This window comes from Merops nubicus, unplaced genomic scaffold (assembly GCF_000691845.1).
Source record: "Merops nubicus isolate BGI_N331 unplaced genomic scaffold, ASM69184v1 scaffold25783, whole genome shotgun sequence".
Lineage (NCBI taxonomy): Eukaryota > Metazoa > Chordata > Aves > Coraciiformes > Meropidae > Merops > Merops nubicus.
This window is the reverse complement of record NW_008597281.1, coordinates 12,795-36,345: the sequence shown is the minus strand read 5'-3', so window position 1 is coordinate 36,345 and position 23,551 is coordinate 12,795. Positions and strand designations below refer to the sequence as shown.

Here is a 23,551-nt window from a genome sequence, read left to right as displayed (position 1 = left end):
CTGGAGTTTAACAGATGTCTGTATTTCCCAAGATGTTGGTATTGTTTGGATCTTTACTGCAATAATTAGAAATGACACTGTGTGGTAGGGGGCACGGGCTTTGCACAGGGACAATTACACATGAGCAACATCCAAATTCTCTGCAGGCTTAAATAAATGGGATTTGTTCAATAGCAAGAAAATGATTTATCTGTTCAGAAAGTCCCCTGCCCACCTAGACACAGTCAGTGTTTACCTCTGGTCCTCGGACAGCATGCTGGCTCGTGTGTGGTTCATCTCGTGGTGAGATCTGTATTGCACTAATCCGCATGGCCAGGGCAGCAAGTGGTGGCATGATTCATAAACAGGGCTGACAAATCCCCTCTTAACTAAGTTAACCAGGAGGGATGAAACATTTACTAATATTAACTTTTAGCATCTGCAAGGGCATCTGCAAGAGCAGCACCCGAAGATGTTTGGCTTTAGAAACCAAGGGGCGTGTGCTGGGAAAGGTGAAAAAGAGCTTTGGGGTTTGGGACAGGGGGGTGTGAAGGGGCAGAAGCCTTTGCAGGTATATGAACAATTAACAGCCCTGCTTATAAGGTCATGCACCAGCTAATCCAGGTGCAGGAGCCCTGCACAGGAGACATTTTACAACCTCTTTCTAAATTCTCTCTCTGTTCTAACAGCGTCGGTGCTATTCTGTAGGATTTGGAATTACCTGTCAATCACAGCTAGGAAGAAAATTTGAATTCCAGTGTAATTATTCATAAGTAAATCCATTGCAAGAGAAGGCAGAAACACTGACATTTTTCTTTCTGAACGTGAATTATACGTAAATGTAGAAGAAGTGATCCAATTACGATGGTGTTTCTTTCTGAGATGATAAGTTGGTTCATAAAAATAGGTCCTATTCCTAACCTAATTGTATTCAAACATTTTAGTTAATTTGCTACTCATAATTTAGCATAATGCGATCGAGATATCTTGACTTTATGGAGATTTATGCAGATTCTGAGATATCTGACAAAGTCTTATAAGTGAGTCAGCAGCTACCAGTTGGCTTTTTTGTAAGCACTCAATAGATTCAACATGAAAATTCATTTTATAGACCTTTTCATTGATATTGTGCATTAGGACTCAGGTACAGATCACCTAAAGCAGACTGCGGATCAGAAAGTGAGTATTAATGCTGCCTTTCATTTGATGACACTGAAGCAGAATTTTGGGCATTCCAAACCGCTACAGAATAAAACTGCTGAGGGATTTGTCTCTCTGGTCCCTGGGCTGTAAGGGAAAGGTCTGTCTCTATGGAAAAATCAAAACTCTGATTTTTCAGGATATGTTATGAAGCAGGGAGCACATGAAACCATTAAATCTATGGGTTTGATTGCAATGTCATTCGCTATTGACAAAGTGAATTCTATTTCCAGGCAAAATTTAATCTTCTAAAATTAATTTTCCCCAAGGGCACCCCAAACCTGTGCTTCGTGGCTTCGTTCTGCCCAGCTTTTTGCTTGGAATAATGTATCAAACTGTACATTTGCTCAGCAGCACTAAATATCAAGCCGTGTAATTCTTACAGCTCAATAATTTTCATAACCAGTTGATCATCTAATTATGAGAGTAATATTATACTCTGACATATTCAAGACAGTCCTTTCCACTTCAATCTGCATTATAATGCCTCCTTGAAAATTGTACTGAATTATATACTCAGCCTTGGCATTTCCTCGTTAGAGATTAGGTGAGTAAATGAGTTTATCTGTAGGAGCACTCGGGGTCTAAAGAGCATGTGTCACCCCTGAGGCCGCCGAACATGGGGATGAGCTCAACAGTGAAATCTGTACTTTGATAATCTTGTCTAAATGGAGGATCATTATTTTCTAATCGCTAAGGCTGACTGATCAGTTTTCCTTGGTGTTTTTATGGACCATTTTTCAGGGCTCTGACAGCCAAAGTCTCGAATTTTGTTCTCTCTGCAGTTTATTGCAAAGAACATAATATGTCTGAATTAATTCCCTTCCAAAGACCACCACTAACTCAACGGCCTGTATTTTTAAGCCATTGTTAGAAAAATCTGTCCCCAGCATCTGACCATTAATTTTTTCAGATACTCTGGGGAATTTTAAGATCAGCAGAAACAAACAAACAAACAAACAAGCAAACAAACAGACAATTCCCTACAGGGGAAAAAATTATTTAGCAGCACAATAATCCCAGCTCACCTCATCCCTGATGCCATAAGGCTGAGTATAGTGCATGTCCCACTGGAGATGTTTAATGGATGTAAGATGACGGGAGCCCTGCTGTGTATTAAAAATGGGAACATGCCAGCGAGAAAAAAAAGGAAATAAAAAAGACAGCATGTTGCTGTAATTGGCCTAGAATTTATCACTTTTGGAGTTGGAGAGTGAGGATGCATTGACTTCAGAAAGAGGCAGAGAAATGACTTGACATGCCTCTCCGCTCTCCTCCCCGCTGCAGAAGCACAGTGTAAGCCCTACTATTCGGATTACTCCCGCTTCCGCCTCCTGATCCACCAGATGTGCACCAGCCACTACCTGGATTTGTTCATCACTGGAGTGATCGGCCTCAACGTGATCACCATGGCCATGGAGCACTACCAGCAGCCCAAGGTACTGGGGCAGAGAGGGGGAAGAGTGGGGGGGACACGCTCAGCCATGTGCTGATGGGCAGAGTTAAGGCCCGTTTTGCCATTAGGCCTTGGAGCTGCCGTTCACCTTGCCTGGCCTGTTCATTTGCCTTATGGACTGTACCCATCCTATAGCTGCCTTCCAGCTCCAGCCATGGCTTTTAAGTGCAAATGGACTGCTTTGAAAATGAAGATGGGAGCAGATTGGTTTGGTTTGCTAGATGAGACCATCACTGAAGTCTTCCCTTTGACTTAAGTTTCAGATCATCATTGAAATCTTCCCTTTGACTTCAGTTTCCCACCAAATAAAGGAGACAACTGAAAAAGAATAGAAAAATTTGTGAAATATTTCTTTTTGCAAAGTTTCTCCTAAATCCCCAATGTCCCATAGGGCCTGATTTTCACAGGCATTGGATTCCATGCTGGTCTTCCAGATACATTTTAATATATTAGTGCGTTAAGTTCCTAAGTCTTTGTCATACTCTGAAAATTAAATCAGCCTGTCCTGGGATGTCAAGTCTCTTGTGCATAAGAATGAAATGGATTTAGCTGCCTTTGCCATGTAACTTGTACTTATTTTTATTAGCCACTTTCAGAATGAATAAATATAACACACAATAGGAGGAAATATCCTTTAAGACTAGACAGGACTTGAATACTTAATATAAAAAAAAAAAACAAACAAACAACTAAGACAGGCAAGCAAGGGGAAAAAATATGCTCTGGTCTATCATAAAGAAGCCAAAAAGTGAAAGGGCATGAGCCCAATTTATTGTTTCTGTTCAGGTCACCTTTAAATACTCTGGAAGGCTCATTGGATGATGCAGTCATCTGGTGATGAAAAAGGCTGTTGGCTAAGGAGCCCCTCTTGGAATTGCTCTAGGGCGTGCGTCTTACCGCAGTTGTCTTGCAGCTGCATTTTCTCTTGCATTATAAAACTGTTGGGTAGGCTTTTGTTTTTCATTTTCTTTAGGAAAATAACATTTTGTCTCTAAGCCTCTGGTATGCAGCATCTGGGTAATAACACCAAGCTTGGGCTGTGCTGAGATGACAGCACGGGTAGAGCCGTGCACGTGCTTGGGAGTCTTGCTGAATCAGGGCCCTGAAGTTGCCCTGGTTTGGGTGGCTGATGGCTGGTGAGCCTGCAGGTACTTAAAAGGCTAAAGTACCAGAGAGCTTTCTGTCCAAACTGAGGATTTCTTGGCATGTTGGTGCTGAAAGGGGTTTTTGGTGGGATGCCCTGGGGGTGAGACCCCAGCTGGAGATGCTGCAACTGCCCATCAAGAGGAAGGGCTGCAGTGTGCATAGAGGTGGTTAGAGCAAGAGCTACTGGGCAAAATCTGGTTTTGCCAAATAAATATGCTCATTTGCTGGCAGAGCCAGGGTCCCCTGCAGTATGACAGGGGAGTTTTTTCAGAGCCACAGCTTCTTTTGGTGTCTGGGCTTGTACTTCTGGGGAAGGTGAAGCGATTTTCATTCTTGGATGCTTGAAGCGTGGTATGAGGGCAGAGTGCATGGCTTAAACCCCTTCTGCTATGATTTCTTCCACTCAGAGATGACCCTGTCTTGGTTTTGGTTGGAGAGCACTCTGTTGCCAGCTCCTGTGCTCCCTAACAGTGCCCTGGACACAGTCATTACCATCCCATTTGCCAGCAGTGACAGATCCAGTGCACGCTACTTCAAGAGGCCATGCAGGATGCTGCTACCACGGTTCTGCTCCTTCAAGAGCAGGACTTTTGGGATGAAATCACCTTTGGCTTAGTGCCTGACTGTGCAAAATTTGCCCCAGCCAGGAGGCACCTGTAATCAATGGCCAGGCTCTGACTTCTGCAGAGGGAAGGGTGGGCATAGGAAAACACGAGGCGGTCGCTCCTGCTGGCATGTCATCCCTCTCCCCTGCTCCTTGCCAACAGCTCAAGGTGAGGAGTACATGACAGACTGTCACAATGAAGCCATTTGGCCAGCACTTGCACTGACCCAGCCAGCCCACGGCTCTTGCAGCAGTGCACAAACCAGCAAGTGGGATGAAATTCAGCTTTCTGCCCAAAGCAGGAGGGGTTTTGCACTGCTGACGCCTGCAAATGCAGCAGCTCTTCCCCCTTGCCCAAGTGATCCCAGCTGGGGCTGTGTTAGTGCCATAGGCTTTGAGCTGTGCCTTGGGCTTATGTCAGCCCCTCCTGTGAGTTATATCAGCTGCGTTGGGGCCAGACAGAAATGGAGTCTCTGCACTCCTGAAGTACTGGGACTTTTCCCTGGGACATTTGTCATTGGAGAGAGCCCACAGTTGAAGCCTTTTCTTTGTAGGTTAAAAATGAGTAACTGGTGAGAGAAGAGGAGGGTAGGTTTGTGGGCAGCAAAGCTCCTCAGCAGACCCAACCTCTAACCCCAGTCCTGTGTCCACATCCCAGGTTCTTGATGAAGCCTTGAAGATTTGCAATTACATCTTCACCGTTATCTTTGTCCTGGAGTCTGTTTTCAAGCTGATCGCCTTTGGGTTTCGTCGCTTCTTCCAAGACAGGTAACAACAAAAGCTCCCTCCTGACTGGAGGGGAGCAGCAGGTTTCTGGAGACAGCTGCCCAAGTTCAGCATCCTGGACCCTGATGCTCTGCCCGGTGATGTCAGTCTGACACTTGTGAACAGGTTTTTTTTGGTGTGACTGATTGAAACCTGGGTAGGTGGAGACTTGGGATGTGAGTTGGAGAAAGGATTGATTTTGCACGCCAAGAAGCGTGATTGCACCACTTTTGCCTTTCGGAATGGACAAAATAGGAGTGAGTCTTACACCAAGCAGCTGGTTTTCTTCTCACACCAGTTGCATGTCCGTATAATCAAGGGGACCTGGTGAAGTGACAAAATCTATGCCAAGAGAGAGAATCTGGTCCTGAATGGAAATGAAAGAGAAGAGGGAGCTCTTTTTAAGCAGCAGATGCAGCTGAGCAGCAGATGAAATTGCTTCTTTTTCTAGATTTTCACTCTCTTACCTCCCAAATACAGATTTTATGTCCTTGGTGAAACTTTCTTCTCTCATTTTTGCCTCTTTCAATGTTAACACCAAGAGCACTGGCACTGAGCAGGACTTGACACGAGCCCTTCAGCAGCCCAGGCATGGTCCCAGCCCTCTCCCCACTTTTTGGGTGGCCGTGCTGGGATTAAACCTCTCTCTGACCCAGCACGAATCCTTAGGGTCTCTCCTTTGCCTAGCATGGTTTTTGTTGCAAGGACTGGACATGGGGTCCGGTTCTTTCTGAGGCAGGTCTCACACTGAGGTCCACAAGTGTCATGTCTAGAAGTTGCTGGACAGATCCCATGGTGTGTCCCCTGAGGTCTGCAGCCTCTGGGTAGAAAAACTGCCCAGCTTTTGTTTCTGTTTCCCCTCAGTCAAGAGTATCTTTGGAATTGGCTGATTTTCTAATGAGATGCATTAGTTATAATGAATTCATAACATGACTGCTTTTGTATAATACCCTCAGAAAAATGCTGCAGATTCATTTGAGTGCTGGAACCATTGAAATGACTGGAATTCTTGTGAAACAAGCTACCTCCCCTTGCCAGCTTCTTAGTAGATGTTAAACTTCATTTTGTGTTGTCTCCAGATGGAACCAATTAGATCTGGCAATCGTGCTGCTGTCTATCATGGGCATCACTTTGGAAGAGATCGAGGTGAACGCTTCGCTACCAATTAACCCCACTATTATCCGAATCATGAGGGTTCTCAGGATTGCTCGAGGTGAGACGAATAAAGCACAACTGGCTTGTGTTTGAGGTGCAGGGTCCCCTCCTGGAGAGAGTTAAGTGTTGGGAAACGGTTCTGGGGCACATCCCCATCGTGATGTGCATAGTTCTGCCATCCACAGGCTGTAAACAAATAAAAGAACAATGGGGGAAAATACTTGTGAGGAGCCAAAAAGCTGAGCCAGCTGACCATGTGTTTCTGTCTTAAGAGGACTTGAAGGCTGAGAGCTTAGAAATAAAAGAGAAATAGCTGTGGCTGTAACTCCCAGAGACATACCTGGAGAAAATATGCCAGTCAAATCAAAGTCATCTCTAAAGGGGATTAGAGAACACAAGCTTGAGTACGTTGGCTTTAAAAGACAAGCATCTAATAAATTTAATTTCCTCTGGGACTTTAGATCTCACCGCTTGGTGGCAAAGCATGCCTTGTCACTCTGCATCCAGCTGTCCCCTCAGCCTTGTCATGACACGGACCCGAGCTGGGAAGGCAGCTACTTCAGGGCCCGGGTTTTTCAGAACAGGGAGGTCTCAGGGCCAAAAGATGAAGATGTAAAATGTGAGTTTTCAGGCCCTTAATAAAGTACTCACAGGCCATCCTGAAGAGCAATGCTGAGCTCCGAGGCATAATTGCTCCGACTGCAGCCCTCATCTGAGCAGAGGAACTGGAGGAGAAATTAGATGCTGCTGTCTCAAAGGGGGAAAAAGACATTTTTTCCTGTGCATTGGATCCCTTTCAGAATTAAAAATACATGCGCTCTCCAATTGGAAAAGCAACTTTCTGGAAGAGATGTGTAAATCAGTTCCTCAGTGAATCATGTATGAAAGTGGGTAGCCTATGGAAGTGGGAAAGTAGCCCCAGGGCTGGGAAAGTAACTGCTCATGATAACCAGATGAAGGAGGAGATGGGGCCAACACAGACAGAGTGGGGAAAGGAACTGCCAGGCAGAATGATAACACTTTCTCCCAGTCTCAGGATAGGTGATGCTGCTATTCACGGGATTTTGATAGTATCCAAGCAACCAGGAGTGATGTAAAAAGGCCAGAGACTAGAGCAGCTAATGGAGAACGCTTGACATGATTTCACATCTCTCTTCCTGTAATCTGTGGCTCCTGGGAGAGGGACTGAGTTTGTGTCTCCGTGCTAACGCTGCCGTTACCGTATTACGACCGTGTTTTCCACAGTGTTGAAGTTGCTGAAGATGGCTGTAGGCATGAGAGCCTTGTTGGACACCGTGATGCAAGCACTGCCGCAGGTAACCCACTGCCATATCAAACCAGATCTTCTCTGTCCCAGAGCTAATTTCCTACTGCAGAGGAATGCTAATCATTTTATCTTTACTGTCATTAGAGAATCACATTTCCCTTCCGAAGCACAGTCTGAGATACAGTCCTCACATTGAGGTCATTTTTCCCCTGAAGCAATTTAAGTTTTGGATTAAAGAATACAGCAAGAAACAGGTCTGGAACAAAAAAATCAATGAATGTTCTTTTTTTTGTGTTTGTTTTTTTTTCCCCCCCATTTCTTTTTCTCTTTCCAGGTGGGGAATCTGGGTCTTCTCTTCATGTTGTTGTTTTTCATATTTGCAGCTCTTGGAGTGGAGCTGTTTGGAGATCTCGGTGAGTCCTGCCGTGCCGGTGGCGGGGGGGAGCAGGGTGTGAGTGGGGGGCTCACTGCTCTGCTTGCTCCCGCAGAGTGCGACGACACGCACCCCTGCGAGGGGCTGGGGCGACACGCCACCTTCCGGAACTTCGGGATGGCCTTTCTGACTCTCTTCCGAGTATCCACGGGAGACAACTGGAATGGGATAATGAAGGTAAGAGACCCAGGGAAAAAGAGTATTGCTTGTAATTGCTTAGTTAGAAGCCATCCACCCTGCTCCAGCCTGGTAACCATGCCCAGGAGGACACATGTCCTGCAGTGACACGACATGTCGTGTGCTGGGCAAAGTCTCCAGTTCTGCTCCCTCCTCCCAACAGTGTGTTCCCTGTGGTTGCAGCCTCTTGGCACACTCCATACAGTCCCTTTCTTAACCTAAGGGAGCAACTTAAGAAGAAGGGGTTAAAAATAAAGGGACTCATCTCTCAAGTAAAACATGAGTTCAGCTCAGTAACGTGCATTAGTGTTAATTTTTTTTCCTTGAAAATCTCCAGTTATTGTTATTGCTGATGATATTACTCTGTGTTGTGGTTTTGGTTTGGGTTTTTGGTTTTTTTCCCTGGGAAAACCCAGGTTTCTGAGAGAGAGAGTCTCTTAGGGGACAGCCCTAAAGGCATGCTATTATGAAGAAATTCAGTCTGAATACACAGGGTGCTAGCTAGTCCAAAGAAATCACTTCTCTGCCCACTCATAGCCCATGGTGAGTGTTAGGTGGCCCAAGTCACCTTGACAGGTGTGTGAACTTGAGGAAAAGAATGTCTGCAAGCCCAGCAGCCATGGGGTAGCCAATGGGTGCAGCTGAACCCTGCTTTGCCCTGGATCCATCAACCATACTCCCATGTATTTGGTCTCTAACCCAGTAAAACAGCCTTTACTTTAGGAGCAGCAGGGTGTTGATGTCTGCTGTCACAGACTCCGGAGAGTGAGATCTCCTCTGAGCCTGCTTGTGGTGACTAACACAGAAATGTAAGGTTTTATTGGCAAGTATTTTGCCGTTCTACATGTGAAATTTGCCCAGTCTTCTCAGTTCCCTTCATGAAAGGAGAACCCTTTGTAGCCAGATGACCAGAAGGCAGACTGAAGTCCTTGCTGGAACCTCTTCACATCCTTCCATCATTTCCCATTTTCAGGACACACTGAGAGACTGTGACCAGGAGTCCACCTGCTACAACACCGTCATTTCACCCATCTACTTCGTCTCCTTCGTGCTGACGGCCCAGTTTGTCCTGGTGAACGTGGTGATCGCCGTGCTCATGAAGCACCTGGAGGAGAGCAACAAGGAGGCCAAGGAGGAGGCAGAGCTCGAAGCGGAACTGGAGATGGAAATGAAAACAATCACCCCCGGCCAACAAAGCCCCTCGGACATCTTTGCGTGGACAGGCAGCGCTGGTGGAGAGAGACCTGAGAGCCCCCGAGGATATGCCAATCCCATGCAAATCAAGGTGGATTCTCAGCTCTCATTATTTTACCCTATGGTGAGAATCTGGGTTGGAGGGTGAAGAGGGCTTGACCTGCCTATTTGCTAGGGGAAGACATGCACGAGTTGGTAATGAAGGAGTGGTTGTACCCTACGCCCAGGGCTTGTATTCCTCACTATCTGCTGACTGACCGTTGAGTGGTGTGGGAACTGATGCTCCAGGGAGGAGACCCTTGGCAGGTCTCCAGACCACCTTGACGCATCTGTTCGGAGGTAAAAAGCTCTGCAATTTGTTCTGGAGATGTGCCCAAGCCACCAAGTTCAGAGCTAGCTCCAAATTTACTCTGCCCGAGAGTTTGGGCTAGGTCCTTTGTGTTACCAAAATCATGAGCGTAACATGTTTGCTTTTCTAACTCAAACCATGAGCCGTAATATAAAAGAGGAATAAAACTTGGCTAATCTTTGCTTAAGTATTACATTTGTTTTAGGTAACCTCAATTTAAAATCCATCCCCACAGTCAAGCTTGTAAGAAAAGACTATTTTAACAACAGAATAATTCAGAGGGGACTCAAACCTGAGCTCACCAGGACTGGTGGCAGAACTCCCACCAGCAGGAGCAGTGCTGGAGCAGGGCTGTGATGTGGTAGCTGCTCCAGGCTGCAACAATTCCCTCTAAAGCAGAGCTTCTGGATGAAGACTCAGCTTGAGGAATGTGAGAGGTGAGGTCATGACCCAGACACATCCTTTGGGAGGGAATTGAACTGGAATTATGCAAGAAAAACGGTCCAGCCTTTTTTTAGTCTTAGCTGATTGCAAATTGGGTTAAACTCTACACAGACCTCATTAGCTTTTATTACATCATGATTTCACAACAGCCTATCTTGGCTTCTGCCTGGGGTGGACTAATGAGTATTCTAATGCATGAAAAACTCATTTATGATCTTTAGTCCAAGGGTGAAAAAGAATAAATCCCTTCTTAAGCTTTGTTTCTGTTCTTAAGCTACTGGAAATTTCTGGTGCCATTAGGAGTCACTGATGTCTGAGATGGAGTCCAAAGCTGCTTTTTGGCACAGGATAAAGGAATTCAAGGCAATATGGGGAAATCCAGACTCATTACGTCCTCTAGGAAGAAACAACATGTCCCAACTGTTGTACATGTTAAACAGAGTACTGGCAAACTTCTCAGCACTGTTGTCCTGTATCAGTCCTCACACTGCCAAAGAAAGAAATTGCAAGACAGATCAGTGGGGGGAGATCCCCTCAGCTCTTGAGTCTTTTACACCTGCCCTCTCTGAAGGTGGCTTTGGGAAGGGCTTATTTTAGTCATAATGTCCAGAGTGTGTTTCTTGGCCTTTTACTCAAACAAAAACCTCAAAAACCTTTGGGATATTTTATTCTACTTATTCTCCCAGCCAAAATCTTCAGGACAAATCTGATGCTTGGGCGTGATAGCAGAGGAATACAATTCCCAGGACACCACCCTGCAAGGACACATGGTCAGCATGCTCTCCTGCCTGCCAGTTCCCCAGGAGTTTTGCAGTGTGTGCTGTTTGACTGTAACAAGAGTCCTCATTTCATTGTTCGTAGTAGGCATTCCCTACATGAAAGGTGCAACCCTTAAATTGCTCCGATGCTGCCTCTGAAAGCCAGACTCTGATCTGTATAACCTCTGGTTGTCTGGGCTGTGGCCAGCCAGTTTGAAGTTGGCCAGGACAGCTGAGGCACCTCAACCCATGTCTGGCACATGAATTAGTGAACTGACATGTGTCCATCCTGGTCATCTGCAGCTTTCATGGACAGGATGCTCAGCTTCTCTTCAAGTCAGGTTATTTTAATTTATGTGCCCTCTGGATATGGATTTAGGTGTCAAGTATGAGGTCCTCTTGCTGAAAAACGTGGACAACGGGTATAGAAACCTGACAGCAGTAGTGTCCTGTACAAGTTCACAGCACCAAGTAGCAAGATGCCGCTATACCAGCCCCGTTATACAGCTCGGATCCCAGGACTGTGTTTGCTGAGAGTGAGAATTGTCCCCAAGGAGGTCCCTGAGCAGGAGCACCACAGTCCTGGGGCCACCAGCGTCCGTCTCTAGGAATGTCTGAGAAAGCTGTCACTGCTCACCGTGATATTACTGCACTGTTCTCTCTCCTCTCCTGTCCCGTTGTTTCTGTTACTGCTATTCTACCTGAACATTTCTGTCTTTCCCCCTTCCCCTTCTATTCTGCTTTTTTTTTGCTTTTTTATTTTTTCCCATTTGTTTGTTGGGTTTTATCCACTGTCCTTTTTTCTATCTGTCTTTGTCCCTCGCTTTGTTCCTCTCTTTTGTCTCGCTCTCTCTTTCTGCATGCTACACACCACCCCTCCTAGGAAAGGCACTTGTTTGATACCATATCACTGCTGATCCAGGAATCTCTGGAAGGAGAGCTGAAGCTGATGGACAACCTGTCAGGCTCTGTGTGCCATCATTATGCCCTCCCAGCTCCCGAATATTACAACTCTGAGAACCAGGTTAATATTCCTAATTTCCTGCAAAGTCTCCATCCAAACTCAATTTGACAGAGACCTTTAATAGAGAGTTAAAGTTCTTTATGTAATGTAGTCATAGGCATTTTGAATCGTAAATAATTTTGGCTTTTTCTGTGGGAGTTGACTTAATATCTTGGTTTATGGTGTAGTATATCAATGCAAGAGGAAAAGTATGGGCTCTGAGTTTCCCACTTCAACACAGTAAGAAGTTTTTTATTGGGATTTACTGGTCATGAGTGTTGTAGGGAAAATGTACAAAATCCCATCTTCCTTCAGTGGGGTTCTTGTATTTGGCTTCTTGCTCTTAACCAGGCTCTGTAGCAGTGTTAGGACACATCTGCAGAGCCTGGAGTACAGCGGGAGGCCTCCCAGGGCAAAGCCTGAGCTGCTGAGGATCAGAAAATGGTCTCTACACTTTGTACCCGCTTACACTGCATGAAAATCCAGTTTTCAATGATCTTCCTAAAGAGGCTTCTTGCAAGTGGGTCATTGTAAACTAGATCCTCATCTCAGACCTAAAGTGAATTTAGAAGGCGAGGCAGCCCTTAATGATGTACTTAGGTAACCATGTGCTCCAGTGCTTTCTCAAACAGGGGCTTTAATACTTGTTCAAAATTAGTTAATTTACTTCTTAGAATAAAATACCTATTTTCTCAAGCGTGTTATTCTTTAGAGTTAATATTTTCCCTAAATCACAGCAGTGACCGTAATAATAATTCAAGCACACCTATTTTTTCCTGCAGTTGGAATTGAGCAAATTCCCTATTTCTTGATTATTATTTTTTTCCCCCTTTTTGGCTAAAAATAGCAGAAGTTTTCTTGTTAAATCAGTGTGGTTATTTATGAGCTCACCGACACTGTAAATTATCCATCTCAGTGGTTCATTAGAGGAAAGGAACAAGCTTAGGTAAAATGAAATCCTACTGCAGATCTTTCTGTAGCAGGGTAACGTGTCTCCCTCTGATTGCTGCGTATCGCTTCCCAGATTGAGATCTCTTAAGCTATAGGAAGTGGCTGCCTCCAAGAACTGCTGGAGAAATAGAGACAGTAGCTTTGGCAGGGAAGGCAGAGGGTCAGTATGAAACAGCGAGAGCTGCTGGTTGGAAATTTTTTGTCACAACATTTTTCACCAGAAAGTGCTGCTGCAGCAGAAAAAGACAAAAAAAAAAAAAAAAAGGAAAAAGGGTTTGTTTTGACATTTTTGTAATGAAAAAATATAGCATTCCAGTTTGCAATGGCTTTTTTTTCCTTTTAAAATTTAAGCTATTTTATTCTTCCCCCCACACACCCTGTAATTAAAACCTGTATAAATCAGTTGAATGTTTCCAACAAAATGTTTTGATGGCTTCAAACTCGATTTTAGGAGTGGGGAGGCTGAAGAGGGGGTGACGTTTTGTTTACATTTTGGCTTTTCTGTTCACACCATTTGTCATGTTCTCAGGCAAGTTAGGAATTTAAAGCAGCACTGGGACTTGCTGAAAGCAACCTGATTAATAGCAGCTCCCAGCAGAGCAGCTCCACCGTGCTCTAGCACAGCCTTTCCCCACGTGCCTGGGCTCCAGCTGGAGGGTCCCTGTTGGGGATCACTGTCCTTGTGCTGGCAGCCCTGGTCAGGATGCTTTTTTGGGGAGCCTGATGTGAAATCAGGAGCTCCTCTGAAGCATCTCTCTCATCCTGTGCCAGAGGACGCTGTGTTAGAGGAGTTATCAAACCCAGGGTTAGATGAGAGGAGCCCGAGCCTCTTACTTATCTCAGCTGGAGGTTTGAGCCTCTCCGTGTTCACTCATCACTGGGTTTATTTCACCCCACTGATGCCATTTCTAAGAGTGAGAAAATACAGCCCTTTGACAACTTAAACGCAACAGGTCTGGGCCCCTGTGGTTTCTCTTGGAAGGTACATTGCTGTTGAAGGGCTTTTCAAGCATGCAAGATAGGGAGGGAAAATGCAGAGTGACAAATGAAAAGGAAGCACCTGGGATTTGTCCAGGCCAGGAGGCTCCTGCAAACATGTGCCAGGTCTGCAGGTTACCTGATGAAATTCTGTCCCCAGTGCCATGGACACCAGCCTCAGACACATACCCAGGATGGGGATCTGGTGAGGGCTGAGCCTGCATCCAGGGCAAAGATCCCTCTTTGCAGTGCCTGGCAGCACGAATGCTGCTCTGGGGGAGAGGCTGCAGTCCCCTTTTACCTATTTCTCTCCAAAAACTGGAGTGATGTTTCACATTTCTTATAAAAAAAGCTCTGTGTCTAGGGACAAAGCATCATCAGTATTTTGATAAAGATTTTTATTGATCTATTGAATGCCTCCAGTGGGGCTGCATTGATGCAAGACTCATGGGTGCAGTGTTGGGGCCTGTTCCCAGCTCGGATTCGCTCAGAGCCAGGCAAGGCTCTTGGGGCCAGGGCTGGGGTGGCACCTGTGGGCTCAAAGATGCATGCAGCTCTTTTCACAGGACAGTTACTGGTGCTTACCCAGGCACTGGAGGCTCTTTAGCAGACCAAGACCTGTTGAAGGCACCAGGAAGGTGTTGGCTGACCCAAATCAAGCCTTAAGTCTTTCCCTGTCCCTGTTTAGTCATTAGGAAGTTAATGATAGTCTCAGCTGCCTCTGGTGGAGGGGAGGCCCCTGTACCCTCCCCAGAGTGCAGGGAAAGGCACAATCCATACCCCACTTGCAAAATGGTTTTGGTGCTAGGGAATCTTTGTGGAGTTGACTGGATTGTCTCAGAGGCCAAGCAAACAGCATGGTTATTGGGTAGGAACAACTTCAGAGAAGTCAGAAGATCTTGAAGTCTCCTGTATTTGATCATAGCCGAGAGGATAAATATCTCTAGTATGAAAATAATGTTACTTTTTCGTCTTTATCTAGACAAGAGGATAGCAAGATACAATGCTAGCATTAGTGTATAGTTTTAAACTCCCTCCCATATCATTGGTAAGAACTTAAGTATCAATGTCCCACTCTCTTTTTCATTTCTTTGTTATATTTAATTTCTTTAATGTTCTGTCCCTGGTAACAATGTGCATGATGTAGCTTCTCCCACTGAAGGGATATTGCTTTAGTGTCTAGAAGTATTTAGATTATGATAATATTTTTTTTTCTTTTCCAAAAGATTTGTGTCCTGGTTTCTTATGCTTAATCATCTCTCCCTTTAGATCCCTCTAGCTGAGATGGAGGCTCTGTCTCTGACGTCAGATATTCTCTCAGAAAAGTCCTGGTCCTTAGCTCTGACGGATGACTCTTTTCCTGATGATATTAACACACTCTTACTTAATGCTCTGGAAAGCAATGTACATACACTGGTCGCTGTATAGTCTGATGTTTACAGGGTTCGAAATACTGTCTGCACCACTCTGCACCTGCCTAATGGCATTTCCAGTTCAAGCCCATTTCCAAATAGCACCAACCCTTCCCCTGAACAGGACGTTGTCCTTAATGCCATTAGGTCCTGGGTTGTTACCACTCTTGTCCACAAACTTGGCTCCTTGCAAGGAACAAGTATTTATTTCTATTTTTCCTTTGGCATCTTATGTAAAAACAAAGTGTTTTCTACAAGTAAATTCAATAGTAAAAAATGCTTTGGAAAGCATCAAGGTTGAAGTTTCTTCCTCAATTTTTTCTAAAAATTTTTTTTTTCTCAAAAAAAAAGTCAGTGATGCTGCATGGAAGAGACACCCATGAGCTAATGACTCATGTGTCCTCTGCTGAGGGGTCATCTACAGCTCCTTGGTTTGTAATGGATTTTTGTCTTTATGAAGACAGGCACCACAAGGCTTTTTGCCTGATTGGTGCCAGACTGTTTATTTTACAAATATCAGATGGGGATCCCTCTGAAATGCTGCTTGTTTTGTGAACCCTTACTAGCAGTCATCTGGCTGGAGAAAAAAGAAACAAACAAACAAACAAACAAACAGTTTGGACTATTCTGTGTCTTTTTCGATGAAATAACCAGTATTTTGAACCCTGCCTTAACCATCTCCTCTTTGAAACATTAGACATTTTTAGCTGTGTAGCGGTCAAGTGCTTTTTTTCTGCTGTACAACAGACATAGCTCCTTTTCCAACATTTTTGGATCATTCTTGTTCCCTTTGTTGTTGTTCATGTATCTGCCTTTGGTTGTTTGTGTTGTTGATAAATTTCCTACCATTCTAGTAGACTGTCATCTTAATTAGCACTTATTTGGGAAACATCTCTTAAACCGTGACAATATTTCCCATCATGCTTCATGGCGTCACGTGCAAAAGATTTTGTAAACTATGTTTAACATTTTGTATGGGTTTTTTTGTTTCAAAGTTAGTCTGGAGAGCTGGACTGAGGAGAGAGTCCTTTGACTTTTGAATCAGATTAGACCAACCTTGTCAGCACAGCAAAGTCTCAAGGGTGTAACAGCCAAGAGATATTATTTTCTCTGCAAAAAATAAAAGCAAAACCAGGTTGTGGAAAGCATTCTGTGAACTCCTGTCAATACCAACAAAGCGTTTTGGTCAAACCACTTCCCAAACTCCTGAAAACTATGAGATCTTTTCTAAAAGCAGTATTTTTACACTTCATTTAGACACAGCTTTAGTTGAAAAGGATCTCAGAATGTTTTGTTTGGCTCAAAATAGATTTGGGTTGGGATTTTTTTTTTTTTTTTTTTTCATGAAAAACTCAGATGTGATTTTCAGTCAAGCCAAAACAACATGTTTTTCAAAACTACCAGTGAACCAAAAAGTCATGTGCTCCCACTGCTCTGTTTCTGAGCTGGACTTGGAAGATCATTTTGCAGCAATTTTAAACGGTTTTCATGAAGTTCACTCATGAGATTTCCCCTGAGATGATCAAAAAAGTGGAAACAAGCCCCACTGTGGTATTGGATCCTGTCAATGAACCTAAAGGTTTGTTAAAGATTGGGTTTGGAACGGATCTCGAACCCAAATTCTTGTGTTCAGATCCAAATGGTTTTGAATTTGAAATCTCAGGTTTCAAGCCATCTTTTCTGCATTAAGCTAAATAATATGAAAGCTAAATAGCATAAACACACTGTTTGGGAAGGGGAATGCAGGGAGGAACAGAGAGGTTCTCAACCCCCAAGTCTCAGCTTTACCAGCACAGGTTTTGCTCTCCTCCTTTGAGCTATATCAGGAGACTGCAGTCTCTCTTATCTAGGCTGTATCCAGGCTATATCCAATTCGGCAGGTTCCCAAGGACTGAAGCTAGTGCTGCATGACAGTGCAGATCTGTTTCCTTCATTAAATTTACAGTGGTCTTCCTGTTTTTTTCTTTTTTTCCCCCCTATTCCCCCACCCCACCTTTTTTTTTCTTCCCCTTTTGTGTAAATTCCTTTTAATCTCATCATGTTTCTTGTGCAGACAAAATGCCATAGTGAAATTTTGTTTTTATGACTGAAGGATAAAACTTGGAAAAAACCCTCAGTGTTGATTTCAGAAAACCTGTAATGTATCGAGTGAAAGGAAGATTTGTCAGACAACAAGATTTAAAGTTTTCAAAAAATGATCAGCAATATACTGTATCAGACTACAGTGTCACATCTTATTTCAGTGTTTTTCAATGGAGACCTTTTAAAGACAAAATCATTCTTTCATTAGAAACATCCAGGGAAGCTGACTTTTCTTCAGTTTTTGCTAGCACTGTCCAACACCCAAGAATGCTTCTGGGATGGAGATATTTCCTTATAAAATCAGACCTCAATCCACCCTATTTGATATTGCCTCTGGTGGTGCCCATTTCAAAAGACTCTTTGGCTGTAAAAACTCCACAGTCAACATATATACAATAACCCTCGCTTGCATTCGATCCCTTCTAATTAGAGAATGGCTTTAACCCTGAAGCAGTAGGTTTAGATAACCCTTTCAATAAAATGGGTTTAGTTATTCATTATGTAAGAAGAAAAACCAATAAAATTGTGCTGGGAGTCAGAATAGAGACTATTTTCTGTAAACCAGTTTTTCTATTTGTTTTTTTTTTCTTCTTTTATTGTCACAAGAGGACACCTTCGTAGAAGTAGGACTTGCTGATGAGGGCACATAGAAGGAGCTTTAGTGTAACCGCAGAGGATCAAAGTTATGCAAAGCATGTGACCTTTGCTGGCCTTGAGGCATGATGCCTTCTTTGCATATCCCTGAAATAGTCATGGTTTATTACTACAGTGTTGCTTCCTCTGTTTCCGTGGTTCATGCTGTGTGACAATTTATTGACAATACAAAAGGAGGAGTGTAGCTTCCTGGTAGATCCATTTGTGCAAGTTGTACGTCCTGACGATGTGCATGCCCATCGTGCCATGCTGATTGCACTGGCTGTCGCTAGCCTCTCTGGGCACTTCTCCTCTTCCCACCCCATCACCTCTTCCTGCCTCACTGTTTTTTTCCCTGTAGGCTGATCTCCGCTCCAGAGATGACACGCTGACCCTGTCTCCCAGCAAGGACTTGCTGAGTGTGAGAAAGCCTTCGGTGGGGCGCACCCACTCCCTGCCAAACGACAGCTACATGTTCCAGCCACCGTACTCCAGCCCCTGCCCTGCCTCCCTGGGCGAGAGGAATCCGGCACACCACAAGTCCCAGTCAGGTACACCTCTGTCAGCTGGGAGAACAGCAGGATTTCCCAGTACAGCAATAGCTGGGATTTCCCGAGCTATTCAGTAGGAGGCAGCAAACTCCTGTTGTTTTCCAGCGAGGTGTTGGTGCCCAGACCTGTGGAATGGCTTAGCAAAGTCCCTTCCCAACTTGCAAAGACCCTCCACAGCTTGCAAAGTCTGGGCGGTTAAAGATAGGGCCTTTCCCTGGAACTTTTTGGCAATGTGACAGTGAGCAGTTGGTCTGGCTCAACGCTGATTGTCCCCTTGCCTCATTAACTCCTGAGTGTTACAGTCCATAGAGCCTGGGCTCCATCTGTCTCACCTGAGCTAGCCATGGCCCCAGTGCAAAAATCCCAGCAGAAAAATCTTTCCTCATGTCTGATTTTTTTTTTAATTTATTTATTTATTTTAATTTTTTTTTTTGGTAGCAGTACCTATTCTAGCAGGTTTGGGAAGCTCTATATGGGAACATCTGTGAAAGACAGGGAAATGGTGTCTCTAAACGCCTGTAAAATTAACATAAATGTGCTGAATTGAGAGAGATCTCAGTGTGAGATAAATGGGAAAATGAGAGAGTGTAGAATTGCTCATCCCAGTGTGCATGGTTGGGATATATTCCTCAGAGCTAAATTCAGAAATTTTCTTAGATATGGTGTATTGCAGATACCACGGGCTCTCTCTCCAACTGCACCTATGTGCCTGTACTTCCAGCTACTTCCCAGTGCTTATCAATGTGCTTTCATTTACTCTGTCTGCTAAGGGTTACCTTCTGCTGGAAAGTGAATGTAGCTGTCTTTAATTCTTCTGTACGTGCCATCATTTTAGATATTTGTCACAGATAAGAGAGAGAAGTTTTTACAAGCATTGTCATTTGAAAGCCTCTAAGCAGAACATAATTTCAGCACTGTTCAGAATGGTAGGAGATTTAAACAGATTAGAAATAAGATGTTGAAATTTACATAGTAATAAGAATTTGGATGAATAGCAACTGTTGAACGGCACAAAATGAATGTGGACACAACGGAGGAAGATGAATCTGGAGTTGTGAAAAATCACTGCCATAATGCAAAATTTTCAAGGTCAATAGTTGTCCTTTGAAGAACCTGTTTACATGTAATGCGAAAGTTGCAGCTAAAATCCTGGGCAAATCCTACTAAATCAACAGCAAAACTCCCATTACCTTCAGTGGAGCCCAAATTTATGGTTCTCTGTAACAGCCAAGAAATTCCACAGAATTATAATACCAGACAATGCAAAAGATTGCCATTTGCTACAGAGGGAGTTTCCAGAAGGAGCTTAGTTTTTTACCCTTAACTCTAATGCATTTGTCCTGTTTTGAACAAAAACTATGTCAGCTTGACCAAAAAGTGGGTAATTTCTGAGCTCTTTCTTACTTTGAGATTTCAATTCCAAGTTCCCAGCTTGGAGAGGTGAATAGCCCCTTCTGACAGCCCTGGCTTTTTGAGGGTAGGCATTGCACCCTTGTAAATCCACATGAAAAGCCATTCCACTGAGAGGTAGGAGGATTTTGGAAAGGTAAAGCCAACGTCTTATTCATAACCACATTAAGGAATTAAACCTTTTGTGTCTTTCTCCTGCTGGTGAAATTTCAATTGTCTTAAAGCAGACCAAAGGTAAGGTGCCTAAATCTTGGCATATGCATCATTGTCCTGTTCCACCTACAATGTCACTGCTTTTCAGGGTGGAGGAAGTCACCCCTACCTGTTTACAGTTTGTAATATTATAAAGTGCTCTGAAGATAGCAAAAGGTGCCAGGCACCCCTAATAAATCACCACAACTAAGCCATAATATTTCAAGCTGAGAAAGGTTTTGTTGTCAGAAACACTGGCACTTGCAGGAGGCATTTGTTTGAATACTCCTTCCTAATGGGGCTGTTGTTCTGGGAAAGATTCCAGGACAAATGAGATTCTCTGGGATGCCGTCCAGGTTAAATGAATTGTTTTGAAAAATGTTGAGCCGGGCAGGGGGAAGGGGGAGAGCACGCAGAGTTTCAGACCTTTTAGAAGAAGTAGCCAGCAACCACAAAGGGTCAGAAAGAGGCTGGAGAGTATGTAGTTCCTTCTCCTGGGATGCTTTGTAAAACTTCCCTTGAAAGCTGCCAGCTCCCATTCCAATTTGCTTAATTTCCAGTGTGCATGCTGGTTTTGAGATCCCACCAGTGGGTCTCCACACTCATGTATGCAGGAACCCTTCTCTAGAGTTCTTCAGAGTCAGATCCTTGTGCTAGGATGTGTGGTTGCCTGCAAAGTTATTTGCCCTAAAGCAGGGATGTAGAAATTGCCAATCCAGATGAGCTGCAAGTTCATAATCTTCTGTTCTTAGCAGGAGCTAGTCCCCATTGTATCAGGAGAAAATGCCAAGAAAAATGAAATAATAGACGGTTTTGGAATTATTTAGTAGCAGGTGGGAGTTCTTCCCCAGTCACGGATAGCCAATTCCCGAATTCAGAGCAAAAATCTCATTTTTGCCATACCTGTCTGGTCCAAGGTGCAACGGAGCAGTTTTCTCTGAAAGGCCACTGAGATTGGGATGCAGTCCCCAGACGAACATGTCACATTTCTGTCTATTCTCCCTCTTGCAAGGTTCAAAGGCATCGGTGCAGTCGCAGCCGGCGGACACCAGCTCTCTCCTGCAAATTCCAAAAGACCATTTCCACTACGTAAGAGCACATGACTATTTGGTGAGGGAAAGCAAGCCCCAGGTTTCCCAGCAGGTGCACTCTCCTTCTGCTGAAAGGCTGCTCCGTAGACAGGTAAGCAGACTTAGGACCATGAACCTGCTGAGGCTTTACATTAACGTGTTTCCAGGTTATCCATGCTTTAAATTCAAGGAGGGATTCACAGAGAAACCTCTGGAGAACTGTAATTCTCCTAGAGAAATAACAAAAAGGTTGATGGATTTTGATCTGAAAGCCATCCAGGAGTCTCCAAAGAATGTGTGTGATGAGTATCATCTCCTTTGGCAGCATGCCTGAATGTTCTCCACATTGTTAGCACTTTATTTTTTTTCAGTCCTCTTCAAAAATGCAGCCAAATGTTCCCCAGGGACTCATTGGGGTTCAGGAACTAATTATCAACTGCTGTGATTCTCTCAGTGCTTGAAAGTATACAGGGACTACAGGCTCCATCCCAGGCCACCCTTCCTCTGGCTCCTCCTCTGGTTTCTCAAGAGGGGAAAACTGTTTAAAGGAAGCTGCATATCTCGTCTGCAAAACCATCATGGAAAGCATACTGGTTTTACAGTGAGAATTGAAAACTGAGGTCTTTTGAATCTCCTGTGTGCTTTTGAAAAGTCTGAATATCTGCAAAACAGAACACATTCTATTTTGCAACTGGTTTTATCTCTGGGTTTTGCCAGGCATTGATTTAAATCTTGATTGAACCAAAGATCTAAGAGATCTAATCAAAGATTCCACTCTGCTTGATTGGAAGCATAAGTTTAAATTTATCTTTTTTTAGTAAAATACTTAAACCGGTGCTTCGCTCTCACATTTTTGAGCATATTTCATTGTGCAGCTGGACCAGGACCAGAGGCATGTCTGATTCCCAAACTCTGCTGTCTTCAGTAGTTTCATGCCTGATTTTATATACATCAGTTCTATTTTTTCAAAAGCAATTTCTTTCCTGCATGAAAATATTCACATTTCTTTCATCTTTTAATCAACATTGACAAATTAGACAGTTGATTCATTAAGCTCTAAAAATGAATGTGAAGTACCAAGGTTAACAATTACATTAGTCTGTAATACTGAATTGACATAAGAAATTCCTAGCATGTATTCGTTTGCACAGGGCTAGCCAGCTACCCCAATCACTGCTAATGGGGAAACTAATTGATGTCATGATTCCAGTTCATAACCACTCTCTCTTCCTTTCTAATGAATAACAGACCCATCCTTTTGAGCTGATCTAGCTAGAATAAATTACCACGTTAGCCATCTCCCTCAGCCTAATCTTTGAAGGCTTCTTTTTCTAAACCTTCTCACATCTTTAAGTTAATTTATTCCCCTCCCTCCTCTCTCTGCTCATGCAGTGACATGAGCATGCTCTTGGAGTGACATTTCAGAGAGAACAAGGCTTTGGGACGATGAGCAGCTATGGTCTGCGGGCTGGACAGATGCCTCTGAAGGTTGGTGGTGAGGTGTTGCCTTGGGCATGTTCCCAAGCAGGAAGGAGCTCTCAATGTGGCTAAAGGGAGCAGTAAGGTTGTTCCTGGCACCAGGGCAGCATTGCTATTACTGTTAATTGCAATCTAGATGGCCAGGCACTGTGAAGTGTAGTCCTTAAAGGGGCAAAATTCCCTTTATACTCCCGGCACTTCTGCTTGCTCAGGTGCTCTCTGCTTGGCTCCTTTTATTGCCACCACTAATTTATTACTAGCACATCACAGTAGCCCAAACTAGCAAAGCGTTTTGGTTTGAGGTACCCATTTTTCCTTCTGTTACATATATTGCATGTAATTCTGATTTTTTTTTCCCCTTCTTTTCTTCTTTTCTTGCTTTCCTTTCCCTTGCCCCTTGACCCCTCTCCTAAACTTGTGTATAGATAAATCTCGTCCACCACATACCTGGTCCGTGCACTTTCCTCCATGAGTAAAACCTGTGTGTTTAACCTCCCTTTCCTGCCAGAACACTGGAGAGTGGACACAGTCCCCACAGTAACGTGCAGTTTAGACTCTGGGAAGTCTGACACTGAGTGATGCACTTGCAGATGAAGATGAGTGGATCGGATGCTTTGAGAGAAGTTCCCTGCTGAGGAATGTGCTCCTTGGCAGTGTCTTGCACAAACACTTTTCTTCAGGGGAATTCCACCTGAAATTAAAACTCTATTGATTTTTTGGTTCCAGGACTATGTATCCAAGGTGTAGCCCACACCATGTGGTGGCTACTACAGGTGTACACCCCAGTGGGATGGCAGAGGGTCCTTTTATTTTGAAACAAACCAGTAAAACATTAATTCAAACAGTTACTGCTAACAGCTACC

At 44.0% G+C, this 23,551-nt stretch overlaps 1 protein-coding gene across 1 annotated transcript in view; it reads left to right on the top strand.

Annotated features, from left to right (window-relative positions):
- Window positions 1-23,551, top strand: part of LOC103769462 (voltage-dependent T-type calcium channel subunit alpha-1G-like) — a gene marked incomplete at its 5' end in the record, with an annotated part of 54,240 nt that overhangs the window by 28,362 nt on the left and 2,327 nt on the right. The window contains 10 exons of the mRNA XM_008936659.1: window positions 2,467-2,618; window positions 5,044-5,153; window positions 6,230-6,363; window positions 7,551-7,621; window positions 7,907-7,985; window positions 8,061-8,182; window positions 9,156-9,500; window positions 11,811-11,951; window positions 18,348-18,537; window positions 21,152-21,321. Coding sequence (XP_008934907.1) covers window positions 2,467-2,618; window positions 5,044-5,153; window positions 6,230-6,363; window positions 7,551-7,621; window positions 7,907-7,985; window positions 8,061-8,182; window positions 9,156-9,500; window positions 11,811-11,951; window positions 18,348-18,537; window positions 21,152-21,321 — 1,514 coding nt within the window. The remainder of the gene's footprint in view (window positions 1-2,466; window positions 2,619-5,043; window positions 5,154-6,229; window positions 6,364-7,550; window positions 7,622-7,906; window positions 7,986-8,060; window positions 8,183-9,155; window positions 9,501-11,810; window positions 11,952-18,347; window positions 18,538-21,151; window positions 21,322-23,551) is intronic.